The sequence below is a fragment of the Episyrphus balteatus genome, chromosome 3, assembly GCF_945859705.1.
Source record: "Episyrphus balteatus chromosome 3, idEpiBalt1.1, whole genome shotgun sequence".
Lineage (NCBI taxonomy): Eukaryota > Metazoa > Arthropoda > Insecta > Diptera > Syrphidae > Episyrphus > Episyrphus balteatus.
Window position 1 is genome coordinate 56,068,815 of NC_079136.1, and position 16,520 is coordinate 56,085,334.

The window sequence follows — 16,520 nt, forward strand, 5'->3', positions numbered from 1 at the left end:
GTCAGTTTGGAATTTTTTTCATACAAGTACCGTTACCTCTACCCGTACCGCTACCGCATACCCTCCGGTGTGGCCAAGCCTTAAAGGCTTGGCCACACCGGAGGGTACGCGGTAGAGGTACAGGTAACGGTACGGGTATTTGTATGGAAAAAATTCCAAACTGACACATCAACGTTCGGGTGTAGAATTTTTTTAATACAAATATCGTTGCCGCTACCCGTACCACTACCGCGTACGCGGTAGAGGTACAGGTAACGGTACGGGTATTTGTATGGAAAAAATTCCAAACTGACACATCAACGTTCGGGTGTGGAATTTTTTTAATACAAATATCGTTGCCGCTACCCTTACCGCTACCGCGTACCCTCCGGTGTGGCCAAGCCTTAACTCGGCTAAAATTTTTCGATAATTTGTATGGGAGCTAAAATTTAGCGCGAGCAGCGTACCAGGCTGTACAAGTTATCGATAATTTGTATGGGATCCATTTTAGTTCTGATTAAATTTTTCGATAATTTGTATGGAAGCTAAAATTTAGCGCGAGCTGCTTACCAGGCTTAATCTAGTACATCATCTACTCATGCTCTTCTTCCCGAGTAGATACGATTTGTAGTGAATTCGTTGAAAGTGTGTTCCATTGAAAATCGCTAGTAAACTACTAGAAGTACTTTGCCACCTCCCAATGGAACAGGGCTATTAGTACGGTTCAATTTTTTTTTTTTTGGTAAAAATGCACCCAGAAAATAAAAATTAAAGTTTAAAGGCTTGGCTTGGTATGGGTAATTGTATGAAAAAAATTCAAAACTGGAATATCAATATTCTTGCCAAAATTGTAAGAAATTCGACAATTATTAAACAAAAATTATTTAATGCACACATTTTGCATTGCAAAATATTTTCATTCCCAACTAACATTTTTGCTTCCGGGTTTCGAGCCCAAAGGGCTATTCGCACCTATAAAACTGGTATACTAACCACGGTATTTATACTCCTAAGAAATTTCTTAGGGGTATCTTATAGTGGGATTATAGGTGCGATGAAAAATTCTCTGTAAGCATTGTATAAAGGCTTGGCCACACCGGAGGGTATGCGGTATAGCGGTAACGATATTTGTACTAAAAAAATTCCACACCTGAACGTTAATGTGTCAGTTTGGAATTTTTTTCACACAAGTACCCTCACCGCTACCCGTACCGCTACCGCATACCCTCCAGTGTGGTCAAGCCTTAAAGGCTTGGCCACACCGGAGGGTGGTACTTGTATGAAAAAAATTCCAAACTGACACATCAACGTTCAGATGTGGAATTTTTTTCATACAATTACCCGTACCGCTACCGCATGTACCCTTCGGTGTGGCCAAGCCTTTAAAGGCTTGGCCACACCGGAGGGTACATGCGGTAGCGGTACGGGTAATTGTATGAAAAAATTTCCACATCTGAACGTTGATGTGTCAGTTTTGAATTTTTTTCATACAACTACCCGTACCGCTACCGCATGTACCCTCCGGTGTGGCCAAGCCTTAAAGCTTCGCTGGACTTCTGTTTAGTGTCACACTATAATGATGTTGGGAAGTGCTTATAGTGTCACAATATAATAATGTTAGTTGGAAAGTGTTTGATTTTTATTCACACTTAAAAATTCTCAAGTGCGTTATTGTAATTATTTTTTGTGTTAAATAGTTTAAAATAAAATATAAAAACAGTTAAAATTGGTGTAAAGTTTAAAGTATTTCTCCTTTATACTATTAGTATCAACCTAGGTCCTCAGATAAACTTGGTTTATAAAAATAAATTAATACTAAAATAAAAATCAATATAAATGCAACACAATTTAATTTCTTTTTATTTCTCCTCCTTTTATTTCCCCTCCTTTTATATCCTCCCTCACTTTTTATTTCTCCTCCACCACTTTCGTTTGTTGATGACAAACTTTACAGTAGTCTTACAGTGTACTTCTTCCCACACCTATAGGATCGAATACCACTTTCGGCTACTGATGAGAAACTTTACAGGAGTATTTCATTGCACTTCTCATAAGTTTAATAGGAGTGAAAAAAGGGGGCCTTTTTGATGATAAACAGGGTTATATGAGTCTTTTAGGTGTGAAATTAGTCATGACGAGAAGCTTCTCACCATCGTTATAACATCGAAATTGTTAGTTGGGTTTGCAATATTTTTTTTTTATGCAAAATATTTTAAGCTGCAATAAATATTTTTTTTTTTTTCAATGCAAATATTTTTCAGTTGCAATGCGTAGGTACATACCTACTTTTTTTCAATGCAAATTTTTTATTTGCAATAAATATTTTTTTAAACATTTTTAATGCAAATGCATTACAAAAAAAAATTATTTTTTACAACCCTGTATTCCCTCAGAAAATTCAGTAGGGGTGTATTCACGATCCGGTGCAACAAAAAGGTGTAAAATTGCTAAATTTTATTTTATAACTGCAACTACAACAGACAAATTTTGCACCATTGTATTTTATTTTTGCAAAAGTGTAAAAAAAATGTAGTCTGTATATTTGGCTGTTTTAATTTAAGAAAATGTTACACTTTTGCTTTCGATACAAGACCATTTGCATCGAATCGTGAATACCCCTATTTATTTCTTGCTTTAAAAATTATTTTCTGTTGATTGTTCTTGATTTTAAATTAATTTTGAATATTTGTATACCTACTTATGTTTCCACCTACGCTAAATCCGAGATTTAGCTAAGTAGATTTAGAACAAATCTCGAGATTTATTTTAAATCTACTTCGCTTAATCTCAGATTTGGGTTCAGCTACCCTAAATCTAAGATCTTCACCTACTTTCAATCCGAGATTTAGAATAAAATTCGAGCCTGGTACGCTGCTCGCGCTAAATTTTAGCTCCCATACAAATTATCGAAAATTTTTAGCCGAGATAAAATGGATCCCATACAAGTTATCGATAAAAAAAAAAAAAATTTCAGCTGTTAAAAATTTACTGGGCTCTGGTTAAGTTTGAGTTAAATTTTTTTTGCAGATGGTTTTGTTTGTTTTTTTTTTTTATTAAAAAGGAGTATCATGGCAGAAAAAAGGCAGACAAAATTTTTAACAATAATCCATACAGCTGAAATTTTTTTATTAACCTCAATAAGTATCAAAAATTTTACACGGTGTTAAAGCCTGGTACTCTGCTCGCGCTAAATTTTAGCTCCCATACAAATTATCGAAAATTTTTAGCCGAGATAAAATGGATCCCATACAAGTTATCGATAACTTGTATGGGAAAATTATCTCGGCTTAAATTTAGCGCGAGCAGCGTACCAGGCTTAACTATTTAACGCAGTTCACACACCACCTTAATTCAAAATATCTTTAGCTGCAATAAATATAAATATTTTTCAGCAAATATTTTTCAGTTGCAATAAAAATTTTTTTTTACAAATATTTTTCAATTGCAATAAATATTTTTTTTTCAATGCAAATTTTTTTAAAATTAATATTTTTACAACTCTGCTTGGGTATAGTTCTATTGCTTAATTTTTCCTCTTTCTGAAGTTTGTTAAAGCCTGGTACGCTGCTCGCGCTAAATTTTAGCTGAGATAAAATTCCCATACAAGTTATCGATAATTTGTATGGGATCCATTTTAGCTCGGCTAAAAGTTATCGATAATTTGTATGGGAGCTAAAATTTAGCTCGAGCTGCGTACCAGGCTTAAAATGGAAAAGTGGCACTCCGTAACCACTGCCCGATGCACATGATTTTGGATTTTCAATCGATTGAAGAATCACTGTTCGGACAGGCATAATTTCACTAGTTCAGCCTGGTACGCTGCTCTCGCTAAATTTTAGCTCCCATACAAATTATCGAAAATTTTTATCTGAGCTAAAATGGATCCCATACAAATTATCGATAACTTGTATGGGAATTTTGTCTCAGCTAAAATTTAGCGCGAGCTGCGTACCAGGCTTTCCTGGATAAAATCAATAGCTGCGTTCCTTTGGAAATATTTATCTACTTTTTAGTACTTAAAGCCTGGTACGCTGCTCGCGCTAAATTTTAGCTCCCATACAAATTATCGAAAATTTTTAGCCGAGATAAAATGGATCCCATACAAGTTATCGATAACTTGTATGGGAATTTTATCTCAGCTAAAATTTAGCGCGAGCAGCGTACCAGGCTTAAAGCTGCTTTGAACCACAGTACACATAATAAGGTAATATATTCCGAACGTTGTCAAAATTTGTTTGTCAAAAATGGGCACCAATCTGTCAGGTCGGCCTTTAATTTTCATATTTCAATCGCAGTAAACAGGAAATTTGTTTTTGTTTTAATTTATAAAATGTCATTTGAAAAAATTATAAATTGAAATAAAAACAATTTCTTCGTGTTTCTTCGCGGAAAATGGTCGATAATTTTTGAAAAATTAGTGGTGTGCGTGGTTTTTCGGTTTTTGTGCGTTTTTCGTCGGTAATTTGAAGCAATTAAGAATTCGGTAGCTGACATTGGTTGCCAAATTGTCATGTTTTGACAATTTGGCGACCAATGTCAGTTCGAAATATATTACCTTTTTATGTGTACTGTGGCTTTGAACTACTTTTTCAATATAGCAAAGTAGTTCAAAGTAGTTTTAAGTACTAAAAAGTAGATAAATATTTCCAAAGGAACGCAGCTAATTTAACACTTTGGGCTACGTCACTACTATTCCCAATCAAAATTGTAAATCCACCTTAAAAATAAACCAAATTCCATTCTCTCTCAACACATCCCAAATTTAGTACTAAAAATATTCTCCATCCAACACCAAAAATAAATCATTCAACACCCACTTACGAACCCATCGAACACAGTCCCACCATGCAAAATTCAAACAAAAATCCATCTCTGAATACATTCACAATTTCATTTTTTTGCTCTGGCCGTGTTGTGCTGCTGCTGTGTGTCGTCGCGGAATGCATAATCGCGTCATTTCTGTACTAAAAAAGTACTTCTCTACTTTTCCGCCATTTTGAAAGCTGTGAGTGGGGATTCATGTTTTAAAGAGACGCGTTACTTCTTGAAAATTTTTACAAAAAATTCCAATTTCCACCACAAAAATCGTCAAAAATATACACAAATTTGAGAAATAAATATATTTCACATCGAGTGCTAATCGAATTGTGTTTGTGTTGCATAAATAAACGTATAGAAAAGAAACTCTTTGATCAAGAGAAAAGAAAGAAAAAAAAAATATATCCTCTGAAAAAAATAAGAAAATCAATTCGGATCGGACGGTGAGTGTAAGTTTTTTTTTTTTTTTTTTTTGTTCTCCCGTCAATTTTCATACATATACACACATACAAACATACGCAAAACACACACTCGAGACGACACGACTCGACATTGGATAAAAAGAATACGCTATATTGTTCTGTTTGCAACTAAACCAAGTGCGAAAGAGATGACGGATGAATTACTTTATTGAGTTTTTTTTTTTTTTTTGTACTTTTTCGATTTAATTGAGTGGTGTGGCGCTGGTGTTCGTGTACGCTTTGGCAGACATTTCGCAAAAATATAACGAAAAAAGGAAAAACTCGCCGAAACGACGACGACGAAATTTTCAATTCTTTTAAAACTTGATGGAAATTTGATTTGATTTTTTTTGTTGCTTCTTGGCGATTGCCCGCGGAAAAGTGCCCCGGGCAATAAAAGGATTCCCATTTTTCGTAATAATTCTGGTGCATAAATTTAAATTTTTTGGATTTATTTAGTGGATAAAATTGTGGATCTTTTTTTATTTGTGTGTGTTTTTTTTTCTCTGGCTTATGGGGGTGGACAACGGCGGCACTCTCTATACACGATTAAAGTACTAAAGAAAAGCACAAAAAAAAACAGCGAAAAAAAAACGTTACTGACGGTGGTCTCGTCCAAGGAAACGGGCTTCGCTGTCCTCAAATATTAATCCACAATGGTGGTTATTTTTTTCTTCTTCATTTCTCTCGAATCTCTCCATTAATGGTTTTTTTTTTTTGTTGAGAGATGCATGAGGTTTCCAATTTGTTCCCAACAAAAATACCTAATCCCTTTGACATTTCTTTTCAAAAAGTAAATTTTTGCTTCAACGCCACAAAAGAAGTATAATTTCAAAAAAAAAAATAAAATACAAATTGATAGATTATTTTATCTATCAAAAAATGAAATCCAATTAATGTGACAGAAAAGAAAATTCAATTAATGGATACCACCGCGACAGCATTATTTTTTAAATGGGGGGAAAAGGCGCGCGGAATGTATTTTATCTTTGTTCCCCCAAAATGCGGGATTCCGCCATTCGATTCGATTTTATGTTTCTCTCCAAAAATCAAAAAATCGACGACGATTTTTCGATTTGTGTGGAAATATCACAAAAATACGAAAATTGGTGGAAAAATTATTTATCGTTTGTGTAAATAAGCGCAGCAGAGATTAGTGCTGTGGCCTCTGCTTGGCCAGTTTTTCAAGTGGCTTTGTGTTGATTTTCATTCTTCTTTTTTTTTTTTTAAAGAGAATGCGAGCGATTTACGATCGAGTCTCATGGTTTTTTTTTTGTCGATATATAAGTTAGCCAAGCATCAAGCACGGCTTTGTATGTCTTTTTTTTTTTTTTTTCTTAAAAATTTTGTATCCAATTCGCCACCAGCCGCCACCTCAAACAACCTAACCACGAGAACAACACGATGATGATGAATTTTCTTTTTTGTCTTTTACTGCATTTTTTTTTTTTTTATTTTGTACAATTGGACGACACGCACTTCTCTCTTTTTTGTTCGCTGTGTGTGTCTATTCCGAGCGAGGTGCTGCTCTTCTGCTCATTTTCAATGTTAGGTTTGGTGTTCCAGGAAATTTAAAGGTTTAAAGGTCTTCATATCATTATTTCTTCATTCATTCCTCTCGTTCCTCATTTTTACCTACCTACCTCGTTGGTAGTCGAAAAAAAAGAAGAAATTATTGTTCTCTTTGTACAGTTAAATTATCGATTTAGGGCGACATATTAAAGTGCTCTGGGAAGTGTTATTGTGGGGTTGGAACCAGGCAGGCAGCATGGAAGAGGGAGGGGGTGCAAAGGGTAGAGTAGCTAGTAGAGTAGGCAAAAAAAAAAAAGCAACGAAGCAGGTATTTTCTCCATTCCAATTGGTGTGTTGATAAGATTTATAGAATAATCCCACGTATATACTGTACTCTGTTTTATTTTTTGTATTTTATTTTCTATTCGTTATCACTTTTCAAAAAAAAAAAAAAAAAATAAGCGACAAGCGAGAAAATGTGAGTACACAATAATAATAATAATGATTATTATATTATTTTTATTGTGTAAAAGTTTGCTTTTTGCTTTTCTCTCTCTCTCTCTCTTATTCTGACTGATTTTTGTTAAGTCCGATTCTGATTATAATACACATATCCAACTAAGTGTGGAAAAATGTGATTTTTTTAGGGCTATCGCTGTAGTATGGCGGGGCGCCAATTCAATAAAAAAAAAATACAAATAAAAACAGAACAAAAAAAAATGCACCATTCCATTAACATCGAACGACGACAGGTGCGGTAATGGTGACGAAGACGACGACCGAACGACGACGACAGTCAGTGGCAGCAGCGGCTGGGAAATCGGTTTGGTGCTTGCTACTGACTCTCGAGTCGTGAGTTCACATACAAATGGTATTATAGTGGAGTAGGTACATTTTTTTTTGTACACACGCTTGCATTTATTATTATGTCAGAATTTATTCGAATTGAAAGGGAATCATATTACCTATAACATGTTTTTTTTTTGTTGTTGTTTTATTGGATTCAATAATTTCAATAAAAAAAAAATATAGGTATTGTGACTGACTTTGTTTCTTTATCAGTAGGTAGGTATTTATATGTTTTTTTTTTTTTTTTGTTAATACCTCGAATCGAATGATTCATATATTTTTTTTTGATTATGCATTTCATAAGTTATAATTAAATTTTCTAATATTAATTAGTTTAAATTGTTAGATAAACAATATTTGTAATAAATTAAATTAAATTGAGAAAGTAATGGATTGTGTATATTATCGATACAAATATTTGATAGGTAGGTAGGAAATTATACAAAAACATGGAATTTAAGTACGATAACAAAATACATACATAATTAAAAAGAGTAAATACCAATTTATTGTTGTTTGTGACTGTACTTGTTCAATTGGATACCAATGTGGTTTAATCTGTTAGGATGAAAGTATGATAAAAGGGTTTTATTTCTGACTATGCATTATTTAAAAAACAGGTGCTAATGCACTTACTTCAAACGGGGAATAGGTACAGCGAATATGAATTTTGCTTTAAAATGTCATATTTGAGCCTAATTGGCTGTAAAGTTTATCCCTTCATTCGATTGGATCCAAGTAAACACCTACTAGCCCGTCTCAAGAAACGCTTAAAAATCCGTCTGATTTGTTGTATTAATAAGTTTCAAATTGTTTAAAAGTATTTAGCTATCGCATTTTTCATTTTTCCTGGAGAAAGTGAAGGAGGTAATTTCAAGTAAAATTTTTTTTTTCGACATTTTACTGACTTAACTTCCAAGTTTCAAGGAAACAAAATTTACTTATAAAAGTTGTTACAATTAGAAAATTTAGTATAAATTATAAATAGATTATCAATCTATTTATATTTTTTGTAAATGGAAATGATAACTCATTACTAAAATATTTTGAATTCCTTAAAATATATTCTTCAAATATTGGGCATGAAATTCTGATATTTGCAAAAATTTCCCAAAATATCAGGAATTCTTTTGTGGATGCAAGTTTCGGTGTTGATGAACATTACTTTGAAAGTCTGCATACCGAAACGAGTTGTTACAGTATTTGTACCTATGCAGCAAAGCAAAGTTTAAGATCTTCTTTCATAGCTTAAAGATGAATATTTATCTGTTTAAGAAATGTAGTCCACTAGTTCAATCTTTTCTCTTTTTATTCGCTATGTCCATCAAATTGTTTTTTTTTTTTTCAAATGATTGGTTTTGTACGAAGAACTATTTAACCTAGAAAAAGAAGATTATTCTTTGCAATTTTTTGAATCTTCTCAGAAAAGTTGGTTAAAAAAAATCCTTTTTAACTGAATTCACTCAGCAATTTAGCAATTTAAATTTGATCCCATTTCAAACGAAACGTAAAATTTTAATCGTGGTAGAAATGTTAACCCAAATTTTAATGCAATTCACATACGGCTTATAATATCTTTAATCTGGCTCTTCGTTAAAAATGTTCAATAAAATAATATTTTAAGCAGATTTATGAAAACTGTGTTTGTTATCCGTTCTGAAGTTTCTCACAAATCTATTCTGTCCTGGAGTCCAACTATGTAACTTCATTCTACAATGAAAATGTCCGAATTCGCAAAATTTTAACTATGTAAATCTATAGCATATCTTAATAATCCAAAATCGAAAACTTCTAGTACTGCCAACTTTGTAAGCGAACGTACATAGTAAATTAATTTATCTTTCAAAATATGTATAAGCAAAAATTAACATTTCACGAATGTTTCTACGCTGTTAATTTTCTAAAAGAAACAAAAATTATTAAAAAGAAACACCATTTTTGTCGCCCAGCTTTTCGTTTGGTTTTTATATTTCGCTGAAAAGAAGTAATTATTTTTTGGGGTTTTATTTTTTTTGTAGGACAAATAAAACTTTTGAAAAAATATTGTTGAGCTCTCATCAATGATTATTTAGATACAATTCACTTAATGATAGTTGTGGGTAGCTGTGTACAAAAATGAGCCACCAAATACCTATGTCTTTTACAACGCAAATTATTTTGTTGGAATTTTTATCCATGTTGATGGTCAATTCTCAATTTAAGGTTTTGAAAGTCTTCATCGGTTGTTTGCAACTAAAAAGTATACATAAATAGTTGATTCTTGGTTTTTGATTTGTTCTTAAATTTGATTTTTTACCAAGCCCAAAAATGGGAAAGTGCAATGATAGAGGTCGATTATTATGGTCTTTATTGAGCTAAATTTTCTTTGCATGTAAAAAAACCTGTTACATACTTATGTTTAAAGTGTACCATCGGGCCAAGTGTTTACTTCAACTTGATAAAGTTTTAGGAAAATAACCTGACATGGACTACTTTACGTTATTTAACGTATTTTTTTTTTATAAAAAACAATTTCGAAGTCTACTAATTTAATTTAACTTTTTCTTTTTAATTTTAATTCAAATCATTTTTTTAAATAAAATAAATTTATATATATTTTTTTTTTTTCATTGCAGTTATTGAGGCAAATCAACATGAAGGGATTCGATCGCGAAAAGCTCACCCTTCATTTTTAGCCACACGACGATTTGATTTGAAGTTGATAAGAAAACAAAACAAAACAAATTAAATCTAAAATCAGTGTAATAAAACAGTAAATTTAATATAAAAACAATATACAGATCACATAAAACGAATATCACAAAAGAAAACAAAAACGTTTGCCATCATCTTCTGTGAATTTTCTATGTTCGCATACAAAATATATATAAATTGATATATATATATATTGAAAAACTACCGACAAAAACATACACACAAAAAACTAAAAAAACCGGCTACAAAGAGCACAAAATAACATTCATATCGATTTGGTCACATTTGACAAGTGAAGTCGGCATTTTGATTCCTTCATTCTGTTACTTTTTTTTTTGTTTTCAAACAATTTTTTTTTTTTAAATAATTAATTTTAATTTTATTATTTTTTCGTTTTAATTATCAAACTCGCACACACATACACACACATATACGAACATACAACTCTCAATCATTACAACAACAAAAATTAAAAAAGTAATCATACATACAAAATTGCTTAAATCATGGACAAGTCTATGATGTTACCATCAAAACGATCACGCTTAGACGTTAAAGGGCCATTTGCTAATGGCCCGCTGCAGGCACGGCCGCTTGTTGCTCTGCTCGATGGTCGAGATTGCTCGATTGAAATGCCAATACTTAAGGATGTTGCCACAGTTGCGTTTTGTGATGCTCAAAGTACATCCGAGATTCATGAAAAGGTGAGTTTGAAATTTGTTTAACAAATAAAAATAGTATTGTGGTAACTTATTTATATTTGTTATTTTTGTTATTAGGTTCTTAATGAGGCAGTCGGAGCCCTCATGTGGCACACGATCATTCTAACAAAAGAAGATTTGGAAAAATTCAAAGCACTTCGTATTATTGTACGCATTGGTAGTGGCACGGATAATATTGATGTTAAAGCTGCGGGTGAATTAGGCATTGCTGTGTGCAATGTGCCCGGTTATGGTGTGGAAGAAGTTGCCGACACAACAATGTGTTTAATCTTAAATCTTTACCGACGAACCTATTGGCTTGCTAATATGGTTAGAGAAGGAAAGAAATTCACAGGACCCGAACAAGTTAGAGAAGCCGCCCAAGTAAGTTGAATTTTATTTAATTCTTTTTTTTTTAATGCGGGAAATATATTTAACAATTTTGACACCATTTTGTGGTGTCACCCTTATGCCTCTTATGGCCATGCCTAGAAAAAAGTATATACATATGTAAATAATGTACATTTATGTTTAACCATTTTGAGATAAATAAAATCTATTCTTTCCTGGTGTCACTTCTATGGAATGCATATTTAGGTTAAGTATATAATGCCATATTTAAAATGGTATTACCATTGTATTCCCTGAAAAATATTTCGTAAAATCGTATAACTTCGAAAAGATAGCCGCAGTCGGTTAAAACTACAGTGCGTTTCATATTTATAACCCAATTTGAAAATCGTAGATTTTGATGATGAAAAAAAAAACAAATTATAGGAAGTAATAGTAATGGTCAAGACAGCTTATTAAAACAACAAATTTATTCAAAAACTTAACAAGTGTATTTTAACTTCCGAATAATACAAAAATAACAGAATTCAAGTGTTTCAAAAGTGTAACCAATGATTTAAACTGGTAATAAATATAAATGAAAAACGGGAACTAATAACTGATTTGGGAAACAAAAACTTTTTTTTATAAATTTTATTATTAAATTAATAGAATTGATTTCCAACCAATAAATTGTTCTCTATTGGTATGGATTCTGGCATTGTCCTGGTGAAAAATCTAAGTTTGGTCATGGTGATCAGCCAAAAAAGATACTAAACTGCGTCGAAGAAGTTGAACATAATCTTTGCTGTTCATTTTCGATCAAGTGAATTGCATTTTGAGGCAATCCTTTGAAGAGAAAGCGCCCTACATCATCAACGAACCGCCATTAAAATTTCACCTATGGAAGTTTGCGGTTCCCTCGGATACAAATAGAATCTGATATACCAATACTATTTCTCATTATTTTTTGTTACGAAATCCAAAATAACACAGTTTTTGCAATTTTCAAAATTAATTTGAACATAAGCGACTTTGTCCTTAACTTCCGAATTTGGTTTTATTCACTCCAAGTTGACGCTTCCAACTTTCGATTTTAAACTCGAGAGTTGATCAACTTCCAGTTTCCTCAACTTCCCTAAAAAGTAGAAGCTTGCGACTAAACTTGAGAGTTTGTTTAAGATTTTTTTTTTTTAATTTTTCTGTCAAAATTTTGTTGGCAGTTATTGTGTTAACGAATTAATATCCAAAAGCAAACAAAAATCGAAAAATTAAACACAAAATAGAATACAAATATGCGATAGATTCAAATTTTAATTTAAAAATGGCCCTTAGAGCCATTTTCTTCACTAGTTTTTGTTTTTAGTTGACAGTTCTCAACTCTTGATCAACTTCTAGTTTTCTCAACTTCCGAAAAAGCAGAAGTTGACAGAGCTAACTTCAGATTTTCTATCAAATGTCATGTTTTTTTCTTTAAATGCTGATACGAAACATTATTTATGGAAATTGGGAATTAAACTAAAAAATAGCAAATAAAATAGGAAATTTGATTTACCACCGATTTTGTTTTACATCACTTCAAAATTATTAAACGGCACACACATACTAACACAAGAAATTTGTTTAAAATTAATTTGTAGTAAAAAAAAAGACAGAAAAATGTATTGTTTACACCGATTTTATATAATTTATAGTTTTTTTTACACGATTGATTTTTAAATTGGACTATGAAGAGAATCCCATCAACTCTAAATCTAGCCTTAGTCAAAGCTAACCAGTTTCAACTTCCGACAAAACTAGGGTACAACTTCAAACCGTCATTTCCTTCTTGGCAAATCAATCCCGAATTACTAATCATGGACCTAGCTCAATATAATAAAAATGACACCAGTCACACCATTTACCGAGCTCTTTTTTCGAGCATCGCATCGGAACTTCGTACCAAAGGATGGAATTTCCTTTTCACCGATGGTTCTAAGACCCCAGACAACACATCATACGCAGTAACACAAGAGAATGGTCAAATAATGAGCATTGGCATTTTGCCGGGTTTCACATCCATTTTCACAGCTGAAGCTTTTGGTATTCTACAAGCAATCAACACAGCAGCTAAACAACGTAGTAGAACTATAATCTGCTCTGAAAGTATGTCTGTGTTAAAAGCTACTATAAACCCAAACAACAATGTAGAACTAGTAACCGAAATAAGAAATCAGCTTTTCAAACTGCAAAATAAAATCAAACTGATGTGGGTACCCGGCCATACTGGCATATGCGGTAACGAAGAAGCAGATCGAGCTGCCAGTTCCACAAAAGAGGCACCCGTTTACTCCTTCAACATTTTTACAAAAAAAGACATGAACAAATTCATACAAAATTCTCTAAGAAAGAAGCAGCTAAATGATTGGAGCCAATACCATCACCACTATAAGGAAATTAACCGCTACAAAACATATCCTCAATACCCGGATCTACCAAAATATAAAATCAGAAATTATATTCGACTTAGGCTTGGACACACAGCCGTCACTCACGAATACCTCCTCACCAAACAAAACCCGCCCATATGCACCACTTGCAACGAAACTTTAAATTTAGAACATTTATTAAAAAATTGCATAACATCTAAAAAGTTTTTAAAAAATAATAATGTATATGATCTACTTACAACTCCAAATCATACAAATATTGAAATTATAAACAATCTCATATCAAACCTAAAAATTAAAATTTAAATTTATTGTAAAATACCCAGAGCTAATAGTCCTCGCAGCTAGGCTCTTTAAAAATTTATATTAGCTAGTTACTTTTAAGTGCTCGTTAATAAATAATAAATAAATAAATAAAAAATAAATTGGACTGACAGTCTTTGTGTTAACTGTCACAAATATCCCAGGCCCAGGAATATTTTTCAAACTGGAAGTTGGCCAACTTCTGTTTTTAAAACTCGAGAGTTGAGAAAAAAATAGTGAAGGAAACATATAATCAACTTGTGTTTCAACTTTCGAGTTGACGTCAACTCTCAAGTTCGCCAACTCTCGAGTTTGCTTCAAGTTGAGTAATAGTGAAGAAAATGGCTCTTAGCACCACTGAAAGGAGTCTGATGGTTGGGTTGGTCCCCGTGAAAGGGCTATAACTACAGCCTATGAAATGTCATACCTAATTTGTATGTTTTTGGTGTACTGAATCCGAGAATGAGGTCAGTTTTCTTACAATTTGTAAAGCAAGTGAAATAAAAAAACATACATTTCCTTTTTTAAGAAAAGCAACAAAACATATGTAAAATATATTTAATTTTTTGTCAGTGAGGCTTGGTGCATTTTCGCTTGTACGAAGCTGTTGGAAGGGCTCGTTTAAGAGCCCAACAATCATTGATATGCTCATTTTCCTTGACATTTTTTGTTTCCATTTTTTTTCCATATCCTAGTGAAATCGTTAACCGTATACTTCAATTACATCTCCCAAATTTTTATGAAATTAGTTGTGGAAATCCAGAAAAAGGTATTTTAGCGTTTTGAAATACTTTAAGCAATTTTCCGATGATTTTTTTTTTTTTATGTAGTTAGGGTACTTGACATTTCTCAAACAGCTATTTTGATGTCAGCAGATTCCTTGCCCGAGAAGTACCCGATTTTTATTTATATTACAAGTTGCCTTCAGTCTTTCTTCTGTTAATAGTTCCATCATCATTTTCTCAGAATCGGCGCCGATACAAACCGACAGATTTATGTACATCTTTGTTAGCGTTATATGGAGCTGTTTTTAATATTATTATAAATCAATAACTTCTCGCGCAAGAAATCATTCATCTATATCATGAAAACAACGAAATTGACGATTGTTTTATGATTTGTAAACTTAAGCACTATATGGAATGCACGAAAAAAATTAACAATAATTTTTTCGTGGAGTTCTTTTAGTGCTTAAGAGACTTGCAAGTAAAACACTTAAAAACTTTCTGTTATTTATCGCATTCCAAGAATGTTCAAAACAAAGAATTTTATCATCTCCCATGTTCAAGTTTTTATTTTTTCATTTTAACGACAATCATAAGGATAATTTGTGGAAATTCTTGGAAGCAAAACAAATTTGAAACTTATCATATGAGCTTATGACTCTTAATCCTACGCGGGATTTATAAATTTCCGCTGATTAATTGATTTATAACATTGATTGATGAATTGATGGGAATTGTTTAGGTAAGGAATGAATCTGACTATTTCCCTGAAGCATTGAATTTACAAAAATAGAGGTAAAACAGTGACGCCCAAGAAACATTTCAATGATGTTCTCATAAAATGAGTGTTTCCGAATTGGACTGAATTTTTCTATCAGCTTTAAGGATCTATTTTGGATTCAATCTAAGAAGGCTAAAGTTGTTTATTTACTCCAGAGTTGATAGATAGTTGTGCTCTCGGTTTTGTCGTATTTACGGCTTATATAATGTTGCCAGATCAGATTACCCTATCAGTTTTTATAACATCTGCGTTTGCCTAAACATTTGCGAAAGAGGTGAATCAAAAGTTTTTCAGTCTACTCGATTGATGGTCGTTATTAACTACAGAAAATAGCTTTGTTTCTGAGAAGCATTGATCTTCACAATGTCGATATCCTGCTGCTTAATTTAACGAGTTTCTCATACTCTTGTTGTAATTAAATTCGTACAGAAGATGATGGTGAGTTTGTTAATAAATATGAGTTTGTTGTAAAAATGTAGTCAGCAAAACTGTTGAGTGCACCAACAGTTTCCCAAGATCCTTGCCTCATAGATAATGTTCTTAAGTACAGGCGGTCTCATGTTGTTCTTTATAGGGTGTTTTTTTTTATGAAAAATTTATTGAATTTATGGAAGTTTATTTTATATATTTTTTTTTTTTACAGGGATGCGCCAGAATTCGAGGTGACACTTTAGGATTAGTTGGACTAGGAAGAATCGGATCTGCCGTAGCCTTGAGAGCAAAAGCTTTTGGTTTCAATGTTATATTCTATGATCCATATCTTCCGGACGGCATTGATAAATCCCTTGGTCTAACACGAGTCTATACATTACAAGATCTTCTATTCCAATCAGATTGTGTGTCGTTACATTGTACCCTCAACGAACACAATCATCACTTAATTAACGAATACACAATTAAACAGGTAAGTCTTAATACAAACAAATATTTCTCACCAT

General features: G+C 32.5%; 1 protein-coding gene across 10 annotated transcripts in view; it reads left to right on the top strand.

Annotated features, from left to right (window-relative positions):
* The first annotated feature begins 4,880 nt into the window (after window positions 1-4,880).
* Window positions 4,881-16,520, top strand: part of LOC129912998 (C-terminal-binding protein) — a 30,126-nt gene continuing 18,486 nt past the window's right edge. For 5 of the 10 annotated variants that reach the window (XM_055991298.1, XM_055991303.1, XM_055991307.1 and 2 more), the window contains exons 1-4: window positions 4,882-5,240; window positions 10,235-11,017; window positions 11,093-11,398; window positions 16,226-16,486. In XM_055991298.1, coding sequence (XP_055847273.1) covers window positions 10,820-11,017; window positions 11,093-11,398; window positions 16,226-16,486 — 765 coding nt within the window. In that variant the 5' untranslated portion in view covers window positions 4,882-5,240; window positions 10,235-10,819. Of the gene's footprint in view, window positions 5,247-5,479; window positions 5,685-10,234; window positions 11,018-11,092; window positions 11,399-16,225; window positions 16,487-16,520 lie in introns of those variants that run through there. The other 5 variants (XM_055991302.1, XM_055991301.1, XM_055991304.1 and 2 more) reach the window with 5 other exon arrangements.